Below are 24,494 nucleotides of genomic sequence, written 5' to 3'. Positions count from 1 at the left end.
ATCACCTTTCATTTCTGTTATTCAGTATGGCAGACTCTGCGACTAGATACGAGAAATTACCGGCTGGATGCCTTAACACTTCTGGCGGCAAGAGACACCGTTGGTGCAACCAGTGGGTATGGATGGGCATCGGCTTGCTCGTTATCGCCGGCGTTGCTTTAGGTATGGGAATTGGTCTTCGGAACTATCAGAATGCTCCTTCGGCAGCCTCCGATTCAGGAACATCAACCACCTCGACCTTGAATTACACCGTCAATACAGACTGGCGCCTTGATCCTTCAGAGTATGTTTTGGATACGTCTTGGGATTCATCCGCAGAGCCAACGACTCGCGTGTATAATCTTACCATTTCCGAAATTGTTGCTTGGCCAGATGGATTCCAGCGCATTATGACTGTGATTAACGGCCAATATCCTGGTCCTTTAATTGAATGCAACTCCGGGGACAGATTGATCGTCAACGTAATCAACAACTCTGTTAATGAGACCACAATTCACTTTCATGGAATTTACCAGAATGGCACTAACTATATGGATGGAGTGCAGGGTATTACTCAGTGTTCGATTCCGTCAGGAGGGTCTTTCACGTACAACTTCACAATCACTGACGACCAATACGGCACTTATTGGTATCATTCTCACTATGGTCCTCAATATTCTGATGGCGTTCTAGGACCAATGGTTATTCACTCACCCATAGAGGATGAATATATTGGTGATTTGTATGATACCGATCAAATTGTACTGATCCAAGATTACTACCATGACATTTCATTTGCGTATCTTGAGGCATATCTTGCACCTGACAATGAAAATACTGAACCTGTTCCGGACAATGGTCTGATTAATGGCGGAAACTTTTTCAACTGCTCGAAAACTCCAGATAACACTTGCTACCAAAATATCTCATCGCGCGCTTACATTGAACTGCAAGAAAACAAGAAGCATCGACTTCGTATCATCAACGTTGGGTCCTTTGCGGAAATCGAGTTCTCGATAGATTCTCATCCTCTTTCACTTGTCGAGGCTGATGGATCGACTGTGAAGCCTATTACGTACCATAAAATCAAGATGTCAGTAGCACAACGTTATTCAGTTATCGTGAACGCAAACCAGACAAACGACGCAGACTTAAAATTTTGGATGAGAGCCGAAATTAATCAATATTGCTTCGCAACTACCAATCCCGTTCTTGATACGGGTGTAAAGGCTCTGGTTAAGTATACCAACACAACTATTGCGCATAAAGAATCCGTTGGATATACAAATAGCATCGCAACGACTGATTCTTGGGATGATGTAGCTGCAAATGTGAAATGTCTTGATTTCAACAATACTGAGATTGAACCGTTTATCGCATATGAGCCACCGGCGCACACACACGCATATCGGTTCGATTCATCATTCCAGATTAAAGGGAATCAGCTCGACCGTGGATATATCAACGGCACGTCTTGGTACCCCGCTGATTATCCGACTCTTCTATCAGCCTATGATCAGCTCAATCCGACTTTGAACGAGTCGCTAACGAACAGTAACAGCTCCGATCTTTTAAACACATTTGGAGCACTTCCTCTGGGTATTTATAATAGCGATCAGTACCAATACGTTGCCAATCTGCCGGATTACGCAGTTGTCGACGTACTTCTGAACAACCTTGATGATGGATCACATCCATTTCATCTTCACGGATATAAGTTCTGGGTTCTAGGTGCAGGTTCCGGTAACTACCACTCAAGCAATAAAAAAATCATTCTCAACACACAGAATCCAATTATGCGCGACACGGTTGGTGTTCAAGGATACGGCTGGGTCCTTGTCCGATTTATTGCTGATAATCCAGGTATCTGGGCGTTCCACTGTAAGTATTGTTATTTTGGCTTTGCTATCGTTAGACTGTGACCGGTGGACTGATGTTTTCTTAGGTCACATTACATGGCACGTAGAGGCCGGCCTTATGATGCAGTTCCAGACAATGTCGTCTAAGATTGGCGAGTTCCAGCCTCCGGATGAGTGGCGAGAGCTTTGCTCTGCCTGATAGAGCTTCACCTTACCATCTTTATAGACGTTTCGTGAAAACAGAGATTTGTATTTGAGTGCTTTATTGCGTGGCATATTATCGGGAAAGTGGATGTCGCGCTGAATTTATTTGCGCGATCGCTAGGTCTAGATGTTGCCACGCTCTCTTGGGCTTTGTACTTAGTTTTATATTTTGAGTTTTAATGAATGGACATGTTTAATGGACTGAGCCAGGCTTGTTGGCCGGTGTGCGTGTTCTTTCAGGACAATCACCCTCTACTTTTAGTGGGAACTTATATTGCTCTTCCGTTGAGGGAATAATCAGATCTAGATCACTTTTCGACCGAGTCTGTCAGACCATTAAAGTTCTGCCACAGTCCTGCTTGGGAGAACTTGATCTGATAATTAGAGCAGTCAGCTCCGCACGGAAGAGAGCAAGCACAGCACTTGCAGGCATTACGTCTTTCAGGATTGTTGGATTAGGATTGTAATTGATTTTGTAATTGATAAAAGGTTTAAGTAAATGTACTTTGCGTGAAATCGAGATTGTAGTAGCTATCGCAGCACTATTACGTACTTGCCGGTTTATGATTGTTGCCCTAACTATGGACTGAATGGCTCGATTCGACTCCTAGACACGCATGGCACCATCTGTCCATGAGCGCAGATTCTAAATAGGCTTTGATTATTCGTACTTGTGAAAAGCTGCTAGTTCTGGCTATAAAAATACAATAATGTACCGAATGCGCAGGCTTGTGCTATGCAGCATGCTCTGCTAATAGCAGTCCACTGGGTTGCCTGTCCCAATTGCGGCGCGCGTAGCTTTAACGAGCATAAATTACATTTCGACGCGCTCATTCTAGTCCAGTTGGTCCTTCACATCTGATCTGTCGTCTATAACTTTCTGTGATCGATCAATTTACACGCTTCTTATACTCATATTGTTGTTATTTTTTAATAGTTAGCTGGATATCATGCAGCTAACCGAAGAGGCTGATTTTGTAGGACAGGATCTCTCTTCCGAGCAATCAAGTAATCTGGGATCGCTGAATCATCCATATGATTTGATCTGCTTAGGATTCGGCCCTGCAGCCCTTGCTATTGCTATTTCTATTTCTGAAACTGCTCCAGATCGTCTTTCCAAAACTATTTTTATCGAGAAGCAGGCTCAGTTTACTTGGCATGGTGGCATGCTGGTACCTGGATCGTACATGCAAATTAGTTTCTTGAAAGATTTTGCAACCCTGCGCGATCCCAAGTCGCGCTTCACTTTTCTCAATTACTTACAATCTCAGAATAGACTCATAGATTTCATCAATCTAGGAACTTTTTATCCACTCCGAGAAGAATATCAGGATTATATGCGATGGTGTGCGTGCTCGTTCCAAGACCAAGTTCGCTATAGTGAGATGGCTTTACAGGTTGGACAAGTTACCTCAGGGACATCGCGGGCATGCCGACCTCTCGATATTCTTCGTGTTATTAGTCAATCAGTTTCAGATGGGAAAAAAATTTTGCGCTACGCTAAAAATGTTGTGGTCTGTACGGGTAGTAGTCCTCACATTCCTAACTGCTTCCCAGAAGCTGTCAGATTACAGTATAGCATACACGCGGCCCAAATTTCCCCTCACGAGCGCTTAGCACATTCTTCAGACTTTGTATACTTTTTTCCTCGAATCAAAGATGCTGAAAAAACAAGTCTGAAACCTATTCGTATTGCTGTACTGGGCGCTGGGCAATCTGCAGCTGAAATCACCTACTATTTACTGAATGAGTTGAAATCAGCTCACGTTGATATAATCTTTCGGTCTCGGGCGTTGCGCCCTTCTGATGACACAGCATTCGTTAATGAAATTTTTAATCCGTCGGAAGTGGATGAGTTTTATGATTTGTCCTCCTCACAGAAGAAGCGTCGGATAGAAGAGGATAGGGCCACAAACTACAGCGTGGTGCGGGTTGAGCTTATTGAAAAATTATACGAATTTATGTACGCACAAAAGTTACGAGGCACAAGACGGCTGCGGATTTTGAACCACAAAATGGTGAGAAAGGTGACCGATCACAAACTTTTGGAGCTGCAATTATGTGATGCTGAATATGACGGTGATTCTCTTCATGAGCAATACGAAGAGTACGATTTTGTGATTGCCGCCACTGGATATCACAAGCAGGCTCGAACTGAGGCCATATTGTCGAGCCTGCATCCACTTATAAAAAGTTCCAATGGAGATCACTTGCCAGTTGATCGCAACTACCGCCTACAATTGAATCGAGATCAGATCACGGCTGGAGTTTGGCTCCAGGGGTCGTGTGAGAACTCGCACGGTCTAAGCGACTCTCTTCTATCAGTCATGGCAGTCAGAGGGAAGCTGATTGTTGATCAGGTGTTTCAAACATCATGCTGATTATCAGACTAACTGTTTGATAATCATTCACAGCCTTGCTTGAGTTTCTTTGTATATCCAGCTAAATATCATTAAACCTTAAGTTATCAGATCTCCCAGCACAGGAAGCCGCAGCACTTGATCCAGGAACATGAATTTTACATTCAGCTCATATTACTAAATAATTTGAAATCTGCTTTGATTAAAAAATAATAACGGATATATTTAGCTAATAAGGACGAGCAAAAGTTAGTAAAAAGAGAGTAGTTAAGCTGAGGAGTAGTGCGCTAATGAGAATATTGGTGAAGTAATTAGCCTTTTTTCAGCCAATCCATATCTCCATCAAAACCATTAGATTTTCAAAGGACAAAGTTTTCACTACTGTCCTCATTGGATTTTTTTGTTTTGTTGGTGAAATAATTGCAGGATCGGTTGTCCTGCAAAATTTCAAATGCTGATTTTTTCTATAACCTTGTACAGAGCAATCACCTTTCCAAGGCACTTATCTCGGGTACTGTGTTCCCAACATCATATGCCGATTCAATCTTCTTGTCAAGACAGCTGGCTCCAACCAAATATAGTGTACAACTAGCAGAACGACTAATCTTGTAATTAAAACGACTCTTTATCCGTATGGTAACGCGCCTCACTACTTGCGACTTAACTAAGCGTTGCATTAGATTACTTAGACAGATCATTTGCGAGCTAGTGAATCAGCGCGCCAGACCGATGAATGTTGTGGCACAGAATTCTATGTTTAATGCGATTTTTTCAGTCTAGAAGATCAGATTCATTCAAATTCGCTGGTTTATGAGAATATACGTTCCAGTTAGTCAGATCCATATTTTCAGATCCTAATCCATCGGACAATTATGCAGACATTAACTAGATTTCCGCGGCTGAAGCATTTTTCTTCGTCGTCTGGAACGGTACGGGAAAAATCCTTTCATTTTTCGGCATTTGACAACTTCGAGAACATTATTACGAAATGGGGACTGTTGTTGAGCCATTTTAGCGGTGACCAGTCTCCTTCATTTTTAGTCTGCGATTCCTCAGGAACACGAGTTGCTCTCAGCGATGGGCAAGACGCGATCGTCTATACGGATTATGCTGGAGAAGATACTTTCGAGTCTACTGCGCTGGTATTCGGAAAATTAAATGATATAAATTTTTCTGGACTGAGAATATCCATCACATTTGGTCTTGAAGAAAATATGACCATTCTCTATGACTCCTCCATTCCCTCTGACTTTCTACCTGATCTTGTTTCTCAGATTAATAGCACCCCTTCAAAATTGAGTATTTTGAACGAGAACTGGTCAACAATAGCCGGTCCTCAGTATTTGCACGAATTTTTAGACTACTCTTCCGACTCAATTGCCTTGGAATTTTTACACTTGGATTACTCAGTAACCAGTTTGTCTTATCGCCAGCTCGGACAACTTTCCTTATGTCTCAGTGACAGGCTTTCTAAGTCAAAGTCTAGGATAGTTCCAATTATTATGCCCAAGTCAGTTGATATGTACGTGGCAGTTCTGGGGGTTTTGCGAGCTGGGAAAGCGTTTTGTCCTATATCAGAAGATGCTCCGGAGGACAGAATACGGCTGATCATTGAAGATATAGAAGCTGATATAGCACTTGTCAGTCGCGAAACAAGCCATTCGATATCGCAAATTCCTATTCAATGCATAAAAGTGGAGTTTTCAGAGCTATTCGATATGCCCAACAAAGCGTTAAGTCCAGTGAGCGGATTTGAAGTAGCCTACTGCATGTTCACATCCGGATCGACCGGCACGCCGAAAGGTGTATTAGTAACTCATACCAATGCTACTCAAGCTATCCTTGCTCATACGTTTCTTCCATCTTTTAGCCGGTTCTTGAATTTTGCTTCTCTCACATTCGATGTCTCTGTCCTGGAGATGTTTCTGCCCTGGCTCAGAGGTCATACTCTAGTTTCTGCCGATAAACATCTGCTCATGGATGATCTTGCCGGAATTATAAATCATATGAATGTCGATGCTTGCGAATTAACTCCATCTGTTGCAGGACTGCTTAGATTTAGGGATGTTCCACAGCTGAAACTTTTGATGACAATTGGAGAAAAGCTAACGAAGAGTGTTATTCAAGAATTTGGTTCTACGGGTATTTTGTATAACACTTATGGACCGACCGAAGCCGCTATTCAATGTACCGCTACAATGGAGGCAATTGAATCTAATTTTGACGTAAATGACATTGGAATTCCATTCCAAACAACGTGTGTCATAGTTGCCGACAGAGACAATACAAATTCAATTTTGCCTCTCCCGGTTGGATGGCTTGGAGAACTTGTGATCTGTGGCGGTCAAGTAGCCAGAGGCTATTTGAATAAAGCTGGCTTAACAAAATCGCTATTTTTAGAAGATGGCAATAGATTTGGGAAGTGCTACAGATCTGGTGATCTTGCCAGAGTTCTACCGAGTGGTCGAATTTCCTTTGTTGGCCGTGTGACAGAAGGTCAGGTCAAGCTTCGAGGTCAACGTCTTGAACTTGCCGAGATTGAACATGCTTGCAGATTTCCCAGTCTAGCTTTGACTATACGTCAGAAACTAGTACTGGTAGTAGCTGGGGATATAGAGCAGGCAAGATTCAATTGCGAGCGTTCTTTATCGAGAAATATCCTTCCTGACATCTACCTGTCGATTGACCGAATTCCGCTAGTTGCTTCAGGCAAGACAGACAGAAAATCTATTATAAAATTTGCTGAGGAGTCGATCTTTCATGAAGAAAGTTTTGCATATTTGAATTCGAATGAAGAATATTTGTCTCGTGTGATATCTGCAAAATTGGATATCAAAATTGGGCCGAAAACTTCATTTCGTAGTGTTGGTCTGGATTCACTCTCGTTGATGGAAATTGTTGCGGAAACTCGATCATCCTCAAGTATTATACTGACCGTCGCAGATATGCTTGTTTCAGACAACGTACGCGATGTATTGCATTCTACGACTAATAGCAGCTACAATCTAGACAGTGGATCAATTGCGAATCTGATATCAACGCATGCACATGCATTTCCACAGAGTGTTGAGGCTGTGCTTCTAGCAACCTCTTTTCAGACTGGCGTTATTCTTGAATGGTTTCGGGATCACAGACTTTATTCTAATAAGATTAATTTGTTGATCAAAGAGGTAGGCTCGAGACAAGTTATTACAAGGGCTTTCAAAGCTCTTATCGATCGCCATGAAATCCTACGAACTGGGTTTGCTCAATGCAATGGAATAATTGTTCAAGGGATTTACAATAATTCTAACTGGTTCTCGATTACTTCTTATCAGAATGAAATTCCGTTCGAAGAGATAACAACTCCACCGTTTAAAGTATGTCTCAAAAGATTATCCTCAGATACCTGGAGAGCAGATGTCTTTATCCACCACGCAATATATGATGGATGGTCTTTCGATTTAGCTCTCAAGGAGTTAGACTCGATAATACGCCTTGTACCTCTACGTAGGCCATTTCAATTCAAGGAGGCGTCTCAGTTTTGTCACAATTTTGCAGATAGCTGGTGGACAAGATATCTTGCCGACGCAATAACTGCACCTTTACCACGACTACTAGAACCTGATGTTATACAGTCCACTCTGATGATCGAAAAAGTATCACTCAACTTTCATGAGATTTTTGAACTTGCTACTGCTGCCTCGGAACTGGAAATATCAGTTCAGAGCATTTTTCAACTGGCTTGGGCAAACGTCATTCGCGATTTATCAAACTCAAGCCAGGATACCAATGAAATCGTATTTAATACGGTTGTCTCACGACGGACCACTCTGGTTGGAACCGGATATGAGGAGGCTCTTGGTCCTCTGATTTCCCTTCTCCCTATCAGAGTCGACTTGAAAAAACCGGAGATCGAATGCCTGCAAGCGCTGACAAAAATTCAAGCTGAGCTTATTAGGCATGCAAATGTAGATTTTCAATATCTTTTAGATATTTTGAAAGGCCAAATGATTCCGACACTATTTGTGTGGCAGGATTCAGGAGTGCAGCAGCCCTATCACTTCCAGATTTGTAACGAGTCTGATAATACTGAGGTATTTGCTGAAATTCTAGATTGCTATTCTTTTTGCTTACGGAAATAGTTTGATTTGATCCTTGAGGTGGTGCCCAAAACAAAATATTCACTTAATCTGACATACCAGACAAGCAAAATTTCAAAATCTCATGCTCAGTTGGTGTTGGAATTATTCGAGGCATACATAAACCAGGTAATTTTTAAAATGAAAAGACGTTCATTGGATGTACGACCGAAGATCGATATGTCTCTTCTATCCGTATATAATCCCGATCCTGTCTCCTGCAATATTGATGAAGTATCAATATTGAGTAAAATCGATTTCGACTCTGATTCTATTGCTGTTGAGTTTATTAATCCAGATTTTTCATGCTCCACTATGACTTACCGAGAATTATATCAGCTCGTGCTGTTATACGTGCAGTTTTTGAGGAATAATGGTGTGCTACAACAAGATGTTATATGCGTTTGTATGCCGAAATCTTTCGAATTGTACGCTACTATCCTTGCTATTTGGTATGCTGGTGCAATTTATGTTCCAATCGATATAAATATTCCTCGAGAGCGACAACAAAAGATAATAGAGCAGTCGCGTGCAACACTGTGTTTGGTGCTGGATTCCCTTACCGTGCACGTCGAACAAGCTATTACTCTTCCCTCGTGGAAGAACTTTACATATAATGACTCGCCACTGGATCTCACACTCCCCGCAGCATCAGAAATCGCTTATATCATTTTCACATCTGGATCTACGGGTATTCCAAAGGGAGTGATTATTTCGCATGATAACCTAGCGAACAACATACTGCAGCTTTCAGAACTATATCCCAAGCCATCTCGACCAGCCAAGATGCTACAATTTTGCTCAATCAGTTTCGATGTGTCAATATTTGAAATAATTTTTTCTTTGGTTCATAAGATGACGATTGTCAGTGCTCTACATTCTACCTTATTGCCAAACTTGTCCAAACTAATATCTGCCACCAACATCACTCATCTAAGTCTAACACCCAGTGTGTCGACCCTCTTGGAGGCGAGTGATATGCTCAAAGTCGAATTTGTTGTTCTCGCTGGAGAGTCTATTACTAAATCTCAGATTAAGTTTTGGTCAAAGTTACCAGCAGTATTAACTAATTCATATGGCCCCACGGAGATGACTAATGTGTGCAGTTCAGCCATTAGCCTCAAACACGACAGTGATCCTCAAAATATTGGATATGCCTTACCTAACACATCCTGCTTTGTTCTAGCTCCGGATTCGACTACGATAGTACCTAAAGGAGCTACCGGTGAACTAGTTTACGGGGGATATCAAGTAGCAAGGCAATATTTAAGCGAGCAAGAGCTGACCTCGAACAAATTCTGTGAACTTGAAGGATTTGGTCGCGTCTATCGAACAGGCGATCTCTGCCGGATGCTATCTGATGGGAGCATTGTCTATCTAGGGAGACTAGATGATCAAGTTAAGATTCGTGGTCAGAGAGTTGAATTGAATGAGATCAATTCGTGCATATTGAAAATACCCTCAGTGAGCGACTCTTTGTCACTTATTATTGACGAGAAATTAGTTACATTTGTACAGTCAACGCAAGATGAGAAGTTAGTTAAACGCTTAATCTTGAGCGAGCTAGAAAATAGTCTACCTTCTTATATGATTCCTGTTAAGTTTTACATACTGGAGAGATTTCCGTTGACTATCAATGGCAAGATAAACCGAGCTGAACTGATTCAGGGGCTTGCGGGTACAATTGTTAGTTCTGAAAGCGATATCGGCTATATCAACCTAGCAGTCACTGATGCAGAGAAGCTCATCTCTGAGATTCTTGCTGGTCTGTTTAGTGATCTGGACGAACGGGAAATTTCCATCGACCGATCGCTATATTATTACGGCATGGACTCTTTGACAGTGATTAGATTTGTAAGTCGTTTAAATCATTTAGGGTCTAGAATATCTATCGAAGACATAACTCGGAGAACTACAATCAAGGAAATTGCCAATCTAATAGACCACTCCAGCGGAAGTGGGGAATTGGGGATGGAACGAGGCTTGCTTATTGAAGAGATCAGAGCAAACCTGATTCTGGAAGGTTATGACATTTCTAATATTTCATCTGTATTACCTTGCACTTCCATGCAGGAGGCTCTTCTTGTATCTCAACATGACTATCTGAACAGCTTTTTATTCCAGCTAAACTCTAGCGTTAAAGTTGAGACAGTAATTGGAGCATGGTATGAATTAGAACGGCAAAGGGAAATCTTGCGTACCTGCTTTCTGTCTAGCACTTTCGATGATATTTCTTATTTTCAGATTATTCTGAAGGAACACGGATGCAACTTACGCGAGGTTCGGCTGAGTTCTATAGATGAATATCGATACGGAGCTGTTGATTTTAGAAATCATACTCTTCCTCCTTACTGTGTGACTTTCATTCATTCTGATACAGCAAATTACTTTGCTATCGAGCTTCATCATGCACTGTGAGTTCATATTTAAGTTTCAAGGCAGCGATGACCTAACAAATTAGATTTGATGGCTATGCGTTAAATCTATTACTTGAAGATTTATCTTCATTGATTATGTTAACAGATATCCCCTTGCGCCCGTCCTATGAGTCTACTATTCTTGACATCTTGAATCGTGACACAACGCATGGAGTTAAATTTTATTCCAAATTATTATATGGCTATGAGCCTATACGATTCCCAATTTTATTTGTGTCCCCGGGAAGTCCAGATCCGAGATCTCGTGTGCATACTACTTTGACATCTACACATTCGTTTAGTGATTTCCAGTCAGCTTCTATTGCATTAGGTGTTTCTTTACTTTCTGCCATAAACTCTGCTTGGGGATGCACACTTGCTTTGTTGACCGGATCGCGTGATGTTGTATTTGGTGCAGTTTCAAGCGGTCGTGGAATCAGGAGAACCACGGAAGAAGCAATTGCGCCAACGTTTTATACATATCCTGTTCGGTGCACTTTGCAAACTTTTGAACTGAATAACGAGTTACTGGAGAGCGTTGATAAGCAGAATAGAGATGCTGCAAGCTACGCTTACACTCCGATTCGCAAAATTGTAAAGTCGTACGCTGAGGAGAATCAATGCGACATTCCTGAATATTTGTTTGATAGCATAGTTATTTTACAGAATATTGATGGAGAGAGCGAGAACACAAGTTGGAATAACGGCTTGTGGAATAGTATGGATGAACGTGACGATAGTGATGTAAGTCAAGCATATCGAATTGTTTAATTGGCTAATACAATTATTATAGCTCGCTGTGATCTTGGAAGTACGTAAGAGTAGAGATGGTTTCGTGAAATATTTTTTTTCATATGACAAGTAAGTTTTGAGTGAAAAGTGTTTTCAATTTACTAACTTCCTAGTCGTTTCATGGATACAACGACGGCCATACAAGTTCAGAAATTATTTGACGAAGTGTTATTTACAATGTTATTCAGTCCTAGAAGTAGACTGCTAGAACTCACTCAGCTTGAAATGCCAGTCGCTTTAAGTGGTCCTAAGAGTGGTACAAAGCTCCTCCATTCAGGATTTGAGTATCATGCTAAATCAAATGGATCGAAAGTTGCGATAAAATTTTTGAATGATGAAGGCTTCATGCAATCATATACATATTCAGAGTTAGATACTTTGTCGAGCAGATTTGCTGACTTTTTAAAATCATCTTGCCAAGTTGAGATTGAAGATTCAATACCTTTGTGTATGTTCAAGTCTGTCAACTATTATGCTTCTGTTCTTGCTTCTCTGAAAGTTGGAGCTGCATTTTGTCCAATTGATCCATCAGCACCTGCAGCGAGAATCAAATTTATGTTGGTCGAGTTAGAAGCTAAAGTGGTGATTGTCGACTCGAAATCAGTTGACCTCATGAATCAAGCTCTGTCTTCGCTTGAGAGGCCAATGACTGTCATTAACTTGTCCGATCTGGATCTCAGCCACTACAACTGTACTTTGGAACTGGAGAGTAACCTAAGGCCGAATAATACAGCTTATCGTATTTACACGTCAGGTAGGTAGATTGATTCTGTAGAGCATGTCCAGAAGCTAATGATGAATAGGTTCTACAGGAAAACCAAAAGCAGTGGCTGTCGAAGTGCGCAATGCTGTTGAGGCGATTCAGGCCTCGTCTCAATTACTTCCTGTCAATTCAGAAACAAGGATACTTCAGTTTTCCGCCACGACGTTCGATATGTCTATTTTCGACATCTTTACCGCCTTTGAGAATGGGTCGACTTTATGCATGGCTTCACAACAGTCAATGATATCCGACTTGGAGAGTATCATTAATAAACTTGAAGTTACATTTCTCGATTTGACTCCTACTGTAGCATCTTCCATTCGACGAGAAAACCTACCGACTGTGAAAAGTCTATATTGTATCGGTGAAGAACTATTGCCATCCATCGTGAATGAGTGGAATGGGGATTGCTTTAACTCTTATGGTCCTACAGGTAGGAGCTCAGGAAAATGGATTGCTTAAGGTTATATCTAACAGTAACTAGAGGCTGCGATGTGCTGCACTATCTTAAAGGCTTCGCCGTTTTTGAAAAGTTCAAACATTGGAGAACCCTTTGGTGCGACTACATTTCATGTTTTGGATCCTGATTCACGTGTTCAGTTACCGTTTTTGTCAGTTGGAGAGCTTGCTATTGGCGGTACCCAACTCGCAAGAGAGTATTTCAAAAATGAAGATCTGACCATTTCAAAATTTTTCAGATTGGGCGGGCCAAACGGGCCAAGAGTGTATCGAACTGGCGATCTCGTAAGAAAGAATCTAGATGGAACATTTGATTTCATGGGACGCAAAGATGATCAGATCAAGTTGAGAGGAATGCGAATTGAACTTGGAGAAATCAACGCTGTGATTAGAGAATTTGTGTTTGATTGCACGGAGATTGGAGATGTCTTTTCGATGATTGTTTGCTTCGGCGAATCATCCAGAATGCAAATTGTCTCCTTTATAGAAATAAGAGTTTGCGAGACAGAATTGAAAATCCTTGTGGATGAAGTTATCGATTCTAAAATGTCCGAGATTTTACACTTCTGCCAAGAGAATCTTCCGTATTACATGATTCCCTCGATTATAATACCTGTTTCCAAATTTCCTGTATCAACTGCCGGAAAAATGGCTAAGCAGGAGTTGAAGAATTTGTTCAATGAGTTTACAGCGCTAAGAAATGAGACGTTACTTGCAAATGAAGTGCAAGAACTTACAGACCTGCAACGGACGATTCGATCTATCTTCTCTCAAGTGAGCGGATTAGAAGAGAGCTTAATTTCAGTAGATGCTTCGTTGTATCACCTGGGAATGGATAGTATTTCGGCGAGTCAAATCGCCTCTCGTTTGAGAAAATTGCAGTACGCTTGTACTGCAATGGATATTTTGAAGGTAAAGTGACTTTAATTTACTATAAAGTTGTAAGAGCTAACCAGACTTTAGAATCCCTCTGTCTCTAGATTGTCGCAGAATATTAAACTAGAGTTGAAGCCGATTGATAAAATTGATTTTTGCCAACAGTTTGACACCCTTCACTTATATATGCGCGTCGGTAAAGTGATTCATACTTATCCTTGTACACCGACCCAAGAAGCAATTTTGTCTCAATTCAGAAGCAGTGCTGGCAGACTATATTTCAATCACATAGTTTATTGTCTTCCTGATTATGTGGATGAATGGGAATTGGAAGCTTCTTGGACTCGGGTGCATAGAAGGTATGATATATTACGAACAGGCTTTATTGAACTTGAGCCTGGATCTGAATCATTGTATGCACAGACCATCCTTGAAACAGATTCTGTGAACTGGACCTCTGTCGATTGCACAGAAGCTGATTTGAATATTTACTGCTCCCGGACCGTTAAGGAATTATCACAAATAGCGTACAATAATCTGAATCAACCTCAGATTTTTTTGCAGCTTATATCTCACAACAAACAGAAATTTTTGTTGATTGCAGCAAATCACGCAATATATGATGCAACAAGTTTGAATTCTATTCTTCTGGACGTTCAACATTCTCAATCTACTCTGATTTCTGGCTATTCCTCGGTGATTAATGACATTTTGGGACAATGCAAAAAGTCAAGCGGTGATGATGGAGTCAAATTTTGGAAGACAAGACTCTGCAATTCTGCTATCACGAGATTTCCAAATTTGAATCCGTTTGTTATCAAGTCAAATCCATATACTGTACATAAGGTGCTAGTTCAGGCTCACTCATCAATTCAGAATCAAGCTTCGAAATTGTGTATATCTGTGCAGTCTGCTGGCTTAGCAGCATGGCTCAAATTACTCTCAATATATACTGGCGAGCAAGATATAGTTACTGGTCTTGTATTGTCCGGTCGAACGAATTTAGATACACTTGATCTGGGTGCCTTTCCTTGTCTAACTACATTACCATTTCGAGCGGTCTTGCAAGGTACCAACAAAGAACTAGCAGATTCTGTTCATGTCCTTGCGACTTCCATGTTGGAGTTTCAACATACACCTTATTCTGTTATTCGAGAAGCCTCTGGTTCTTCTCAGTCGTTGTTCGATACATTATTTGCCTTCCAGAAAACGTCCACAGTTGGATCTTCAAATGAGTGGACTCCTATTATAGATCATGCTACAACAGAATTCGCTGTATCGATTGAATTAATTCCTAAGCTTAATGGAGATTTGATATTGAGTTTCACCACGAATGAGACATTAATTCCTAGAGATCACACAAATTTAATTTTGAATCAGTATGAATTTATGCTGAATGATCTACTGTATAATACAGACTCTCTATGCATCAATACAGAATTTCCACGACAACTGAGCTCGGTGAAACCCGCATTCATGGATGAAATTTCAAGCGATGTCCGCTTATTGCATGAATTTGTTGAAAATCAAGCCAGAATATCGCCAAACCATATTGCCTTAGAATTTGCAACAGAGATTGAGAACGATTCTGTCAAACTGACATCATGGTCTTACGCAGAGCTTGATTTGGAAGCAAATAGAATAGCCAATTATTTGCGAAACAACTTTCTCTGCCAAGGGAATTCTATAGTGGCTACATGCTTTGAAAAGAGTGCTGAAGCCTCTTTTGCACTCATCGGGATTTTGAAGGCCGGGTGCTCTTTTTTAGCATTAGATCCTACTGCGCCTTCCGATAGAAATGCATTCATTTGCATGGATTCTCAAGCCATATGCTTATTGACCCATGATTTACTACTTCCCAAACTTACAGGTCTGAAAATGGTTACTGTGTCTGTTACTTCTCCATCAGTATATCAATCTTCAGCTGCAAAGCCGGTTGACATAGAAATTTCAAATCAAAATTTGGCCTACTGCTTGTATACATCTGGCTCAACAGGAATGCCCAAAGGATGCATGCTTACGCATGAAAATGCTGTCCAAGGCATGCTCGCATTCCAGCGCCAGTTTGAAGGTACATGGACGCTTGAATCGCGATTCTTACAATTTGCTTCGTTTCATTTCGATGTCAGCGTTTTAGAGCAGTTTTGGAGCTGGTCAGTTGGTATTAGAGTTGTATCTGCTCCAAGGGACTTGATCTTGAAAGACATTGGAATGACAATTCGCATGCTCCAAATCACTCATATTGATTTAACTCCTAGTTTAGCTGCACTGGTAACACCTTCATCAGCGCCTTCGCTATGTCGAGGATTGTTTATTACTGGTGGGGATTTGCTGAAGCAGGAAGTATTGGATGCTTGGGGTGACAAAGAGGTGATATACAATGCTTATGGTCCAACTGAGGTTACGATAGGATTTACAATGCGTAATCGCGCTCCACGAAATATTCGACCGTCAAATATTGGCACTCAATTTGAGAATGTTGGAACAATAGTTCTTTACCCTGGAACCAATTGTCCTGTACCGATAGGTGGTATCGGAGAGCTATGCGCTACTGGTAAACTGGTTGGCAAAGGATATCTCAATCGGACTGAAACCAGCATGAAAGTTTTTACATGGAGCAAGCAATTATCATCTCGAATGTATAGGACCGGAGACTTGGTTCGTATGCTGAGCGATTTCTCCTTTGAATTCATTGGGCGAAGAGATACGCAGATCAAGCTTCGAGGACAGAGACTGGAAATTGGAGAAATAAATTCTGTCATCAAATCGCCAAACGAAGGCATCAAAGATGTAATCACACTAATATTGAAACATCCTACTAACCAACGAGACCAATTAATTAGCTTTATAGTGCTTGAGAGCGTGCAATATGAAGGCTTGCTTCCTGCTTCTGAAACAGTCAACAAATTAATCAACCTATCTATTTCAAGATGCAAGGCAAAATTACCAGGGTATATGGTTCCAACTTATATTTTACCACTATCCCAGGTTCCACTATCAGTTAATAACAAAGTTGATCTCAAGGGATTAGCTGTGCTATATTCTGAAGCTACTTTTGAGCAACTCCAATCCTACTCTGATCACATCTTGTCAGAGCCATGGACGGAACTGGAGTTGGAGCTGAGAGATGTGATTTGTGAAGCGCGGAAAGATTTGGAACTGTCAACGCTCAGTCGAAATACCACATTTTTTGAATTAGGATATGATTCAATATCTCTGGTCTCTTTGACGAAGCGACTGAGAAAAAGGCATGCTGGCATCAAGATGTCAACATTGTTACAGTACCCATCAATTACATTACTTGCTTCACAGCTGCTTCGCGAGGATTTTGCACTTAAGAGTAAAACTATCACAGCTCAGGCAAATTTATTGAACTATCATGATCTGGCATATCAAAAACTAGATCTTAGCTCGGAGGATATTGAGTACATATTACCTTGCACTCCCTTGCAAGAGGGTATTGTAACGCGAGCGATCACCTCTGATGAGATATTATATTTTAATCAGCATAGATTTGTTTTGTATGAAGAAGTTGATATTACAAGATTACAGTATTGCTGGAATACGGTGGTTGGCTCTAATCAATCTTTAAGAGCCTGTTTCTTACTGACTGATTCGGGCGTTGTTCAGGTGATCTTACGGCAGTGGAATCCGTATTGGCTTGATACGTTTGAAGACGAGAAGCAAGTTTTGCTAAAGCACTGGACAAGTGTAAAATTATCGCGTCCTCCATTATTGTTCCAAGTTCTTGAAGATAGAACTTTGGTTATGAGCATATTCCATGCGATCTATGATGCTTACTCACTGAGAATTACTCTAGAAGATGGTAAGTGTGGACTTAATTAGGATCAACAAGATATTGATGATATTATTACAGTCGTGAAATTGTACTTTTACGTTGGAGTTCCAGAACGGCCTCCATTTCTTGATGCAATCTACAGAATGCAAGCTTCATACAATGAAGAATTAGCTAAATTGTTTTGGCAAGAAATGTATGAGAAGGTACTTCCGCTTCCGCAAATCAATTATATAACCTCACATGGAGTTGCGCTTATCAAGCGACGATCAATAATACCAAGACAGAAAGTTAGCGAGAATGTGAAGCTATTGAATTGCACCCCGAATGTTCTATTTCAAGCCGCCTTTGCGATTTGTCTTGCAAAATGGCTAGGACCAAAAATCTCTTTTGGACTCGTCGTTTCTGGACGTATATTTCAAGATGATACAGATTTGGCAACAGGACCAATGTTTAATACGTTGCCTCTCGCGATAGATATTGAAAGCAACGGTAAGAGTACAACTTATCTTAATATTGTGGCGGCATTGCAAGATATTTCCGGCCGTTTAGTTGACTTCTCCCACGTTCCATTACGGAAAATCCGCAAATGGATAGAAATAGAGAATTTGGTCAATGCTATCTTTGTTTTTCAATCTGCACCTGATTATGACTCTGAATATCAGTCTGCCTTATGGTTTGTGGATGAAAATGGGGAGGAAGAGTATACTACTGAATATCCATTATCGTTAGAAGTGGAGTATCAAGAAGAAATTAAATTTAGAATTGGCTATTCAAAATCTTTTATGACGGAGGATCAAGCCTCCGACTTCATGTCATCGCTGGAACATGTTATTTCGATACTGATTTCAAAGCCAGACACAGTTGTTCAACTGTCGAGCAGTCCACCGCGAATAGAACACAAAATCGGAGAATACCAACATTTTGGATCATCTCCGGAAAGTTTACAGGCAATAACAGAAGTTATTGCTTTAGCTGCAGGCGTTACTTCTATTGACCCTTATAGATCCATATTTCATTACGGACTCGATAGTATTGATTCGATAAGATTATCGACAGCATTTTTGAGAAAAGGGATTGACATTCCATTAAGTATAATTATGAGGTCTGGAAATGCTATTGAGATGGCTAGATGGGTAGCCGCTCAGTCGAATCAGAAAGTACAGCATGTCAATGATGCCCGAGTGAATGGTATGAATCAAGAAGTGTACTATTGCACGCCTTTGCAAGAAGGAATTTTGCTCGAATCTATTGCTTCAGGAAATAAGTTATATGTAAACCAGGTGAGCTAGCTGAATCTAACACGAATGCACTTGTCGAGATTAACTTATAAGATTGTGCTGAATTTGAGAAAGGGGATAGAAATCGAGGAACTCAGGAAGGCATTTGAAACCGTAATTCAAACTAACAAGATATACCGATGCTCATTTGTTGAACTTGAAAAAAATTCCGTTTCACATTTTGGTCTTGCGGTCCATAATTCGAAAATAGCGTGGACAACAATCTCGACAGATGATTACGAAGAGGCGCTTGACTCAGTATTTTCAGGAGGAGACGCAATATTGGATTATTTCAAAGGCCCGCCGATATATTTTACATTGATCGAAACTTCCAAGAGACAGAGCCTCATCATTACGATATCTCATGTTCTTTACGACGGCCATTCAATAGGATTATTCTTTCAAGATGTTGAGAATGCATATCATGGTCAAGTATATCTCCGCCCGCAATTCGAACTAATGCTTGGCCGAATTCTTGAGGACGGATCAAAGATTGAGCATTTGAACTTTTGGAGATCGCAGCTTGAAGGGTATCGGATAATAGGATTTCCTAACATTGGTGGAGAAGTTCATCAGCTCCATCAGCTCACTCGCAAATCCATCACCAGTCGACTTGACTTCACTATAGTTTCTGAATTTGCAAAGAGAGAGGGAGTGACATTACAGACTATCGGGCAAACATGCTTTGGCATTTTGCTATCGTATTATCTTGGATCAGATGATGTTGTGTTTGGAACAGTACTTACAGGAAGGGTCAGCGAGGGCGATGAGCAGATACAATTTCCGGCGATGACAACCGTCCCAACCAGGATCTGCGACGCGTTGAATAGCTGGCCAACGACGTTAAAAAATGTACAAAATTTCATGAATTCAGCGAGAGAACACGAAAACTGCTCGCTCAGCAAGATTTTTCAAGCTAACTTCGAAGGGAAAAAGGCGTTCGACAGTCTTTTCATCTACCAGCCCGAACGAGGTCTAGTGGAAACTGAGAAACGAGAATCTCTTTGGATTTGGGGGGAGGGCAGAACTGCGGGAGTGGAATACAATCTGGCCGCAGAACTGGAAAACGTTAAGAATCGTCACTTTCTCTGGACGGTGGCTACAAGAAAGGATCGGGTATGCGAAGAAAGCACGGAAATAATTATTCAGCAGCTGGACTGGATATTTGAGAAACTAGTCACAGGCTCAAGTTCTAGAGAACCAGAGATGCTGGCAGTTGGTCAGACATCTGAGGTTGCGGTTGCTGTTGATGCTGGGAGGAAGGCAGTGGGAGTCTATAGCACTGAGAAGCCAGAGGTAGGTTTGGAAATTGCTCGGGTTGTGGAAGCGAGAAGAAGCCTGAGAGCAGAGCTGTATTAACATGTGCCTGAACTGTGTACACTAACAAACGAGCAGAATGAATCAACTGTAAGTTGTTGCGGTACTGGGCGGAGGCGTGGCATTTTGCCTATTGGGTGCGTGGGCTTGCTTTTTGCAAGTGATAGCCAGCAGGTGAGTGAGCAGCCAGCACGTTGCGCGATATTCTGATACGAGCGAGAGCGAGAGACAGCAAGAAAGACTGACAGTGAGGTTCCACAGGATGAGAAGACAGCGCTGTTCGGTGGCAGGTTTGGTCGGTTTCTCACGAAGAAAACCGTTGAGCTTCTTGGAGAATACACGCTAGTGGCCAGCGACGTTGGCCGTTATAATAGCAGTACCCACCGAGCCCGCGAGGACGAACAAGATGCCAGTAGCAGCGTGGGCACAGAGGCCGTCGTTGCGGAAGCGAAGCAGGCATGGACCGGCACCGAAATGGTGATTAGAGCAGTGATCAGCGCAGCGTCAGGCGTGGACGAGCAGCACGTAAGCAAGAGCGACAGCATCTACCGGCTGGGGCTGGACTCGATTAGCTGCATTTTTGTATCGAAGCGCCTTCGGGAACAGGGTATTTTTCTTAGCGTGGGCGAAATCATTAGACTCGAAAATGTGCAGGCGATGGCTGGCCACGTTCTAGTTGCGCGCAGCCAAGCCGGCATGGAAACAGCTCTGGACAGCGTTAGGAGAGCAGACGGCGTGGTGGACAGCGAGGACGACTGGGAAGAAGAGCAGGTTGGGAGGTTCGCGATGTCGTCTGTGTCGGAACAGCAAATACCGCCGGAGTCTTCGAAGGCGCAGGTGGAGCAGGCTTTGCTGATGTTGCCAGCAACTGCAGGACAGATCTACATGATTTCGTGCTGGATCAATTCTGGCTGCCGGACGTTCGTAAGCCGCTTCCGGTATGAGAACGGGTCGACGGGTGAGAAAGAATTCGACGGCCAAAGAATGGCGAGAGCATGGAGGGCACTACGGCGGATGCACCCTATTCTTCGCACAGCATTCGAAGAGGCGGCTGGGAGCAGAGACAACGGCAATGCATGCCAACCAGTTGTCCAGATGATTCTCCCAGTAGACGATAGTCACAACGACGACGGCGACGACGAAATCTATGACTACGATGAAACATTTTCCATCGGAGACGGGCCAGTAGATGTAGTTGGAAGTGTGCCTGTTCATCTACGATGCAACGCCGAGGTTGTAGAGCTCGTGATACACCATGCGTTGTATGATGCGTGGTCGTTGAGAATGCTAGAGCGGGATCTGAGCGAGCTGTATTACGAGCAGGAAGCCGCCTTTCGGCGGATTGGGGAGATGGGAGTACATGTTAGGGACGAGTTTCTAGGTCGAGTGACTGATAAGGCGATTTTAGAGCGCGGGATCAGGCGGTGGAACGAGAAGCTAAAGGAGGTTTACGTGGTGCAGCCAGACGTAGTAGAACGTGATCTGGATGACGGGGGCATGGGAGATTTGCAGAGGAGAATGGTGGTGGAAGCATGTGAGCGCAAGGTGGTGGAAGCAAGAGCCATAGAGGCGGGCGTCAGTGTAGCGGCTGTTGTGCTTGCAGCGATTGCAGAGGCGCTGAAGAGCGGCCAAGAGGAACAGAAGGTCGGGTTTGGCCTGTACAATTCCGGACGAACAGCAGACGTTGATGGTATTGAAGAGCTTGTCTTTCCGACTGTGAATGTTCATCCATTTGTAGTGACTGCTGGAGGACGGGGACGGGATTTTACAGAGAGAGTGCGAGCAGTGCAGGCCGAGCTTGACGAGGTACGCGAGGAACGTCTAAACGTAGTGGGAGTCTGGCAGGTAGGCGGATCCGGAGTGGAGTGGCAAGTTGCTGTGAACATTTTACTTGACGACGGCGTATTGGACACGGGCCCAATCCGAGCGAGATTGCATCGCATGGACGAGCGAGATGACGAACAAGAGGGCGACAGTGGTTGTCAGGAGACACGAATGGGCGCTCTTGCGAACTTACGAGGCAGCAAAAAGGTCAAGGTAAGTAATCGGAAGAAGAAGAAGAAGAACCATCCTCATATAGAGAGAGAGACGAAAGAGGACTGGACTCCCCTTTATCAAAGTAACTTTGTACTGACAGACCCTGCCAGGCTTCGCTGGACATCGAAATTGGCTTCAGAAACCAAAAGTTAGTCATAGGAGTATTCAGCGACCATCCGCATAGAGGTTTCAGAGCACTTGTGTCCTCCTTTTTATCGTTTTGCAGGACCTGAAGGGGAAATAGCACGTACATTAAATTACCTAATCATATGCAGGACCAATATAATATATTATACAAGCACCCCGAGACAAAGGGGCAGCCCATGGATAGACTGAGGCAGACTGAGGCGAACTGAGACGGACTGAGGCAGACAGCTAGACGAGACGCACTACTGACCCTTTTGCTCTGGGTCGACAGCCCAATAGGGTTAGTTCAAGGGGTGTTGCTGCACGCGGCTGCGTCTTGGTGGCGGCTTTGACTGGCAGCAAATTGGCTTAGAGACTGCGTGGTAGACTAGGTTTTTGCGTGCGCTTGGGCGCCCTGATAGCGCGCGAGTAACTTGATACGACCGAGGCCTCTGCTTTTCTTGTCCAATTCGTGGATGTCGTCGTCGTCGTCTTCCTTTTCTTTCTTCAGTACCTTGCGCTATTGCTGCTGCTGCTAGAATCTGCCGTGCTGAACTTTTTGCACCTGCTAGTAAACAAGAAGAGATCCCTATCATTATTAACTCGTCTGCATAAAAAACAACACTTAAAGTTTAAACTACGCAGCAAAGAAAAAAAAACAATCTTAGGCCCTTGACTTTGGTGCAACCATCTGTTCAAGCCAGTGGGTACAACACATTTCGCTCCTTCCTCAAGTGCTCTCTCGCTCTATATTATCTCGCTGTCTTCCTTTTCTTTCGTTTTTTTTTTTCTTACTCCAGTCTTCACCGGAGCTCTCGTCAATTTCCCCCGTTATCCCGCATATCCAAAGGTTACGAAAATATGTTTACTCGGTCATTCGTCTCCTTCGCCCTCGTCCTCGTCTTTCTGGTCGCAGCTGCTAATGCTGCGATCCCGTATTTTGGCGACGAGACCGAGGGTGCCGGCGTCGTCGCAAAAATGGAAGTTATGCGTCGCGGCGGCCGCGTCTACGATCCAGATACTGTCGTCAATCTCAAGCGATTCAATACAATGCTCAAGTCCTGCTTGGCTCGTTATTCCCGCACCCGTCGCGAGCTTACTGGAAACCGGGTCTATCGTAAGGCGATTCCTACCGTCGACCGACTCGCTCCTATCGGTCAGAATGGCACATATGTTGGCTACTTAGAGGTCGGAAATCCTCCTCAGCACATCGAATTCGATCTCGACATGACTTCGTCTGATATGTGGCTTGAATCTACAACCTCGGTCAGAGGAACCCGGTTCGATTTCGAGCAGTCCCAGACATATTTTACTGATTCCCGAATTGTTTTCAGAGACTGTGTCGAGTCTACTGACTCACTCAAGTTCAGCGGTGGTACGTCTTTCGAATTTCCCATCGCCCATTGCACTCCTCATCGTGCTACTGTTCGAACTTTGAATCCGTCTGGTGGCATGATTGGTCTTGCTCACTCTTCACTCTCTCAAACAAATCTTCCCAACTTTTTCGAAGAGGCTGCTAAAGAAGGCAGACTTGCGAAGTCGATGGTCACTGTGGAGTTCTTCAAGGGCGACGTCAATGCTGGTGCAGTAGTTGGTTTCGGTGGTGCTGCTCACCAGGTCGACGAGTGTCTTTACGCTCCTGTGAAAACTTTCGGATTCTGGCAAATTCTTTTCAAGACTTTGTTGGTAGATGGCAATGGAGTTATTGATAACTTCCAGGCTGTTATCGATGTGACCTCACCTTTTGTCCTTGCGCCTCCGGAAGACGTGCGTAAATTCTACAGCGGCATCTCTGGTGCTCAGCCTTTGGCTGATGGATTTTGGTCTTATCCTTGCTTTGTTAACCCTAAGATTCATGTCGAGCATGGCGGCTGGCTCTTCCCATTCCTTGACAATTCGCTAGGTAAGGTCAAAGAGTCCTCTGGTTACTGCGTGGGACCAGTAGTTGAGGCTGATATTTCGGGTCTCTGGGTTATTGGCGAACCTTTTCTTCGAGGAGTTCTTTCAGTTTTTGATTTTGATGAAAAACGAGTTGGTTTCCGAACTCTTGGCTAAAGAAAAGCACATCCTAATCTCTACGAATTATTTTGGTCGTTCTGTCCTTAATT

At 42.8% G+C, this 24,494-nt stretch overlaps 4 protein-coding genes across 4 annotated transcripts; all 4 read left to right on the top strand.

The window, feature by feature from the left end:
• Positions 1–164: 164 nt before the first annotated feature.
• V1516DRAFT_693981 (multicopper oxidase-domain-containing protein) lies at positions 165–2,037 on the top strand (the record flags this gene model as incomplete). Its single annotated transcript, XM_066923916.1, has 2 exons — positions 165–1,860; positions 1,925–2,037. 2 exons carry the CDS (start codon positions 165–167, stop codon positions 2,035–2,037), a joined length of 1,809 nt encoding a protein of 602 aa, XP_066779682.1.
• A 955-nt stretch (positions 2,038–2,992) lies between these two features.
• V1516DRAFT_661578 (L-ornithine N(5)-monooxygenase) lies at positions 2,993–4,423 on the top strand (the record flags this gene model as incomplete). The annotated part of the gene is made up of 1 exon (XM_066920372.1): positions 2,993–4,423. One exon carries the CDS (start codon positions 2,993–2,995, stop codon positions 4,421–4,423), a length of 1,431 nt encoding a protein of 476 aa, XP_066779681.1.
• A 426-nt stretch (positions 4,424–4,849) lies between these two features.
• On the top strand, positions 4,850–22,591 carry V1516DRAFT_25942 (uncharacterized protein). Its single transcript, XM_066918814.1, has 14 exons — positions 4,850–8,478; positions 8,527–10,937; positions 10,985–11,684; positions 11,734–11,801; positions 11,846–12,486; positions 12,536–12,928; positions 12,980–13,866; positions 13,918–17,656; positions 17,708–18,909; positions 18,982–19,758; positions 19,843–20,202; positions 20,302–20,397; positions 20,485–22,260; positions 22,371–22,591. Exons 1-14 carry the CDS (start codon positions 5,275–5,277, stop codon positions 22,491–22,493), a joined length of 16,377 nt encoding a protein of 5,458 aa, XP_066779680.1. The 5' UTR covers positions 4,850–5,274; the 3' UTR covers positions 22,494–22,591.
• Positions 22,592–23,247: 656 nt separating this feature from the next.
• Positions 23,248–24,441, top strand: V1516DRAFT_693978 (aspartic peptidase domain-containing protein; the record flags this gene model as incomplete). The annotated part of the gene is made up of 1 exon (XM_066923915.1): positions 23,248–24,441. The coding sequence occupies one exon, from the start codon at positions 23,248–23,250 to the stop codon at positions 24,439–24,441; it is 1,194 nt and encodes a 397-aa protein (XP_066779679.1).
• Positions 24,442–24,494: the final 53 nt, after the last annotated feature.

This window comes from Lipomyces oligophaga (assembly GCF_038497815.1).
Source record: "Lipomyces oligophaga strain CBS 7107 unplaced genomic scaffold V1516scaffold_1, whole genome shotgun sequence".
Taxonomy (NCBI): Eukaryota; Fungi; Ascomycota; class Lipomycetes; order Lipomycetales; family Lipomycetaceae; genus Lipomyces; species [Lipomyces] oligophaga.
This window is presented reverse-complemented; position numbering and strand designations above follow the sequence as displayed.

Coding starts and splice junctions, on each gene's coding strand:
- V1516DRAFT_25942 (XM_066918814.1), top strand. CDS start 5,275: ATGCAGACATTAACTAGATTTCCGCGGCTGAAGCATTTTTCTTCGTCG. Junction 13,867..13,917: donor CTGCAATGGATATTTTGAAG/GTAAAGTGACTT, acceptor ACCAGACTTTAG/AATCCCTCTGTCTCTAGATT. Junction 17,657..17,707: donor GAGAATTACTCTAGAAGATG/GTAAGTGTGGAC, acceptor ATATTATTACAG/TCGTGAAATTGTACTTTTAC.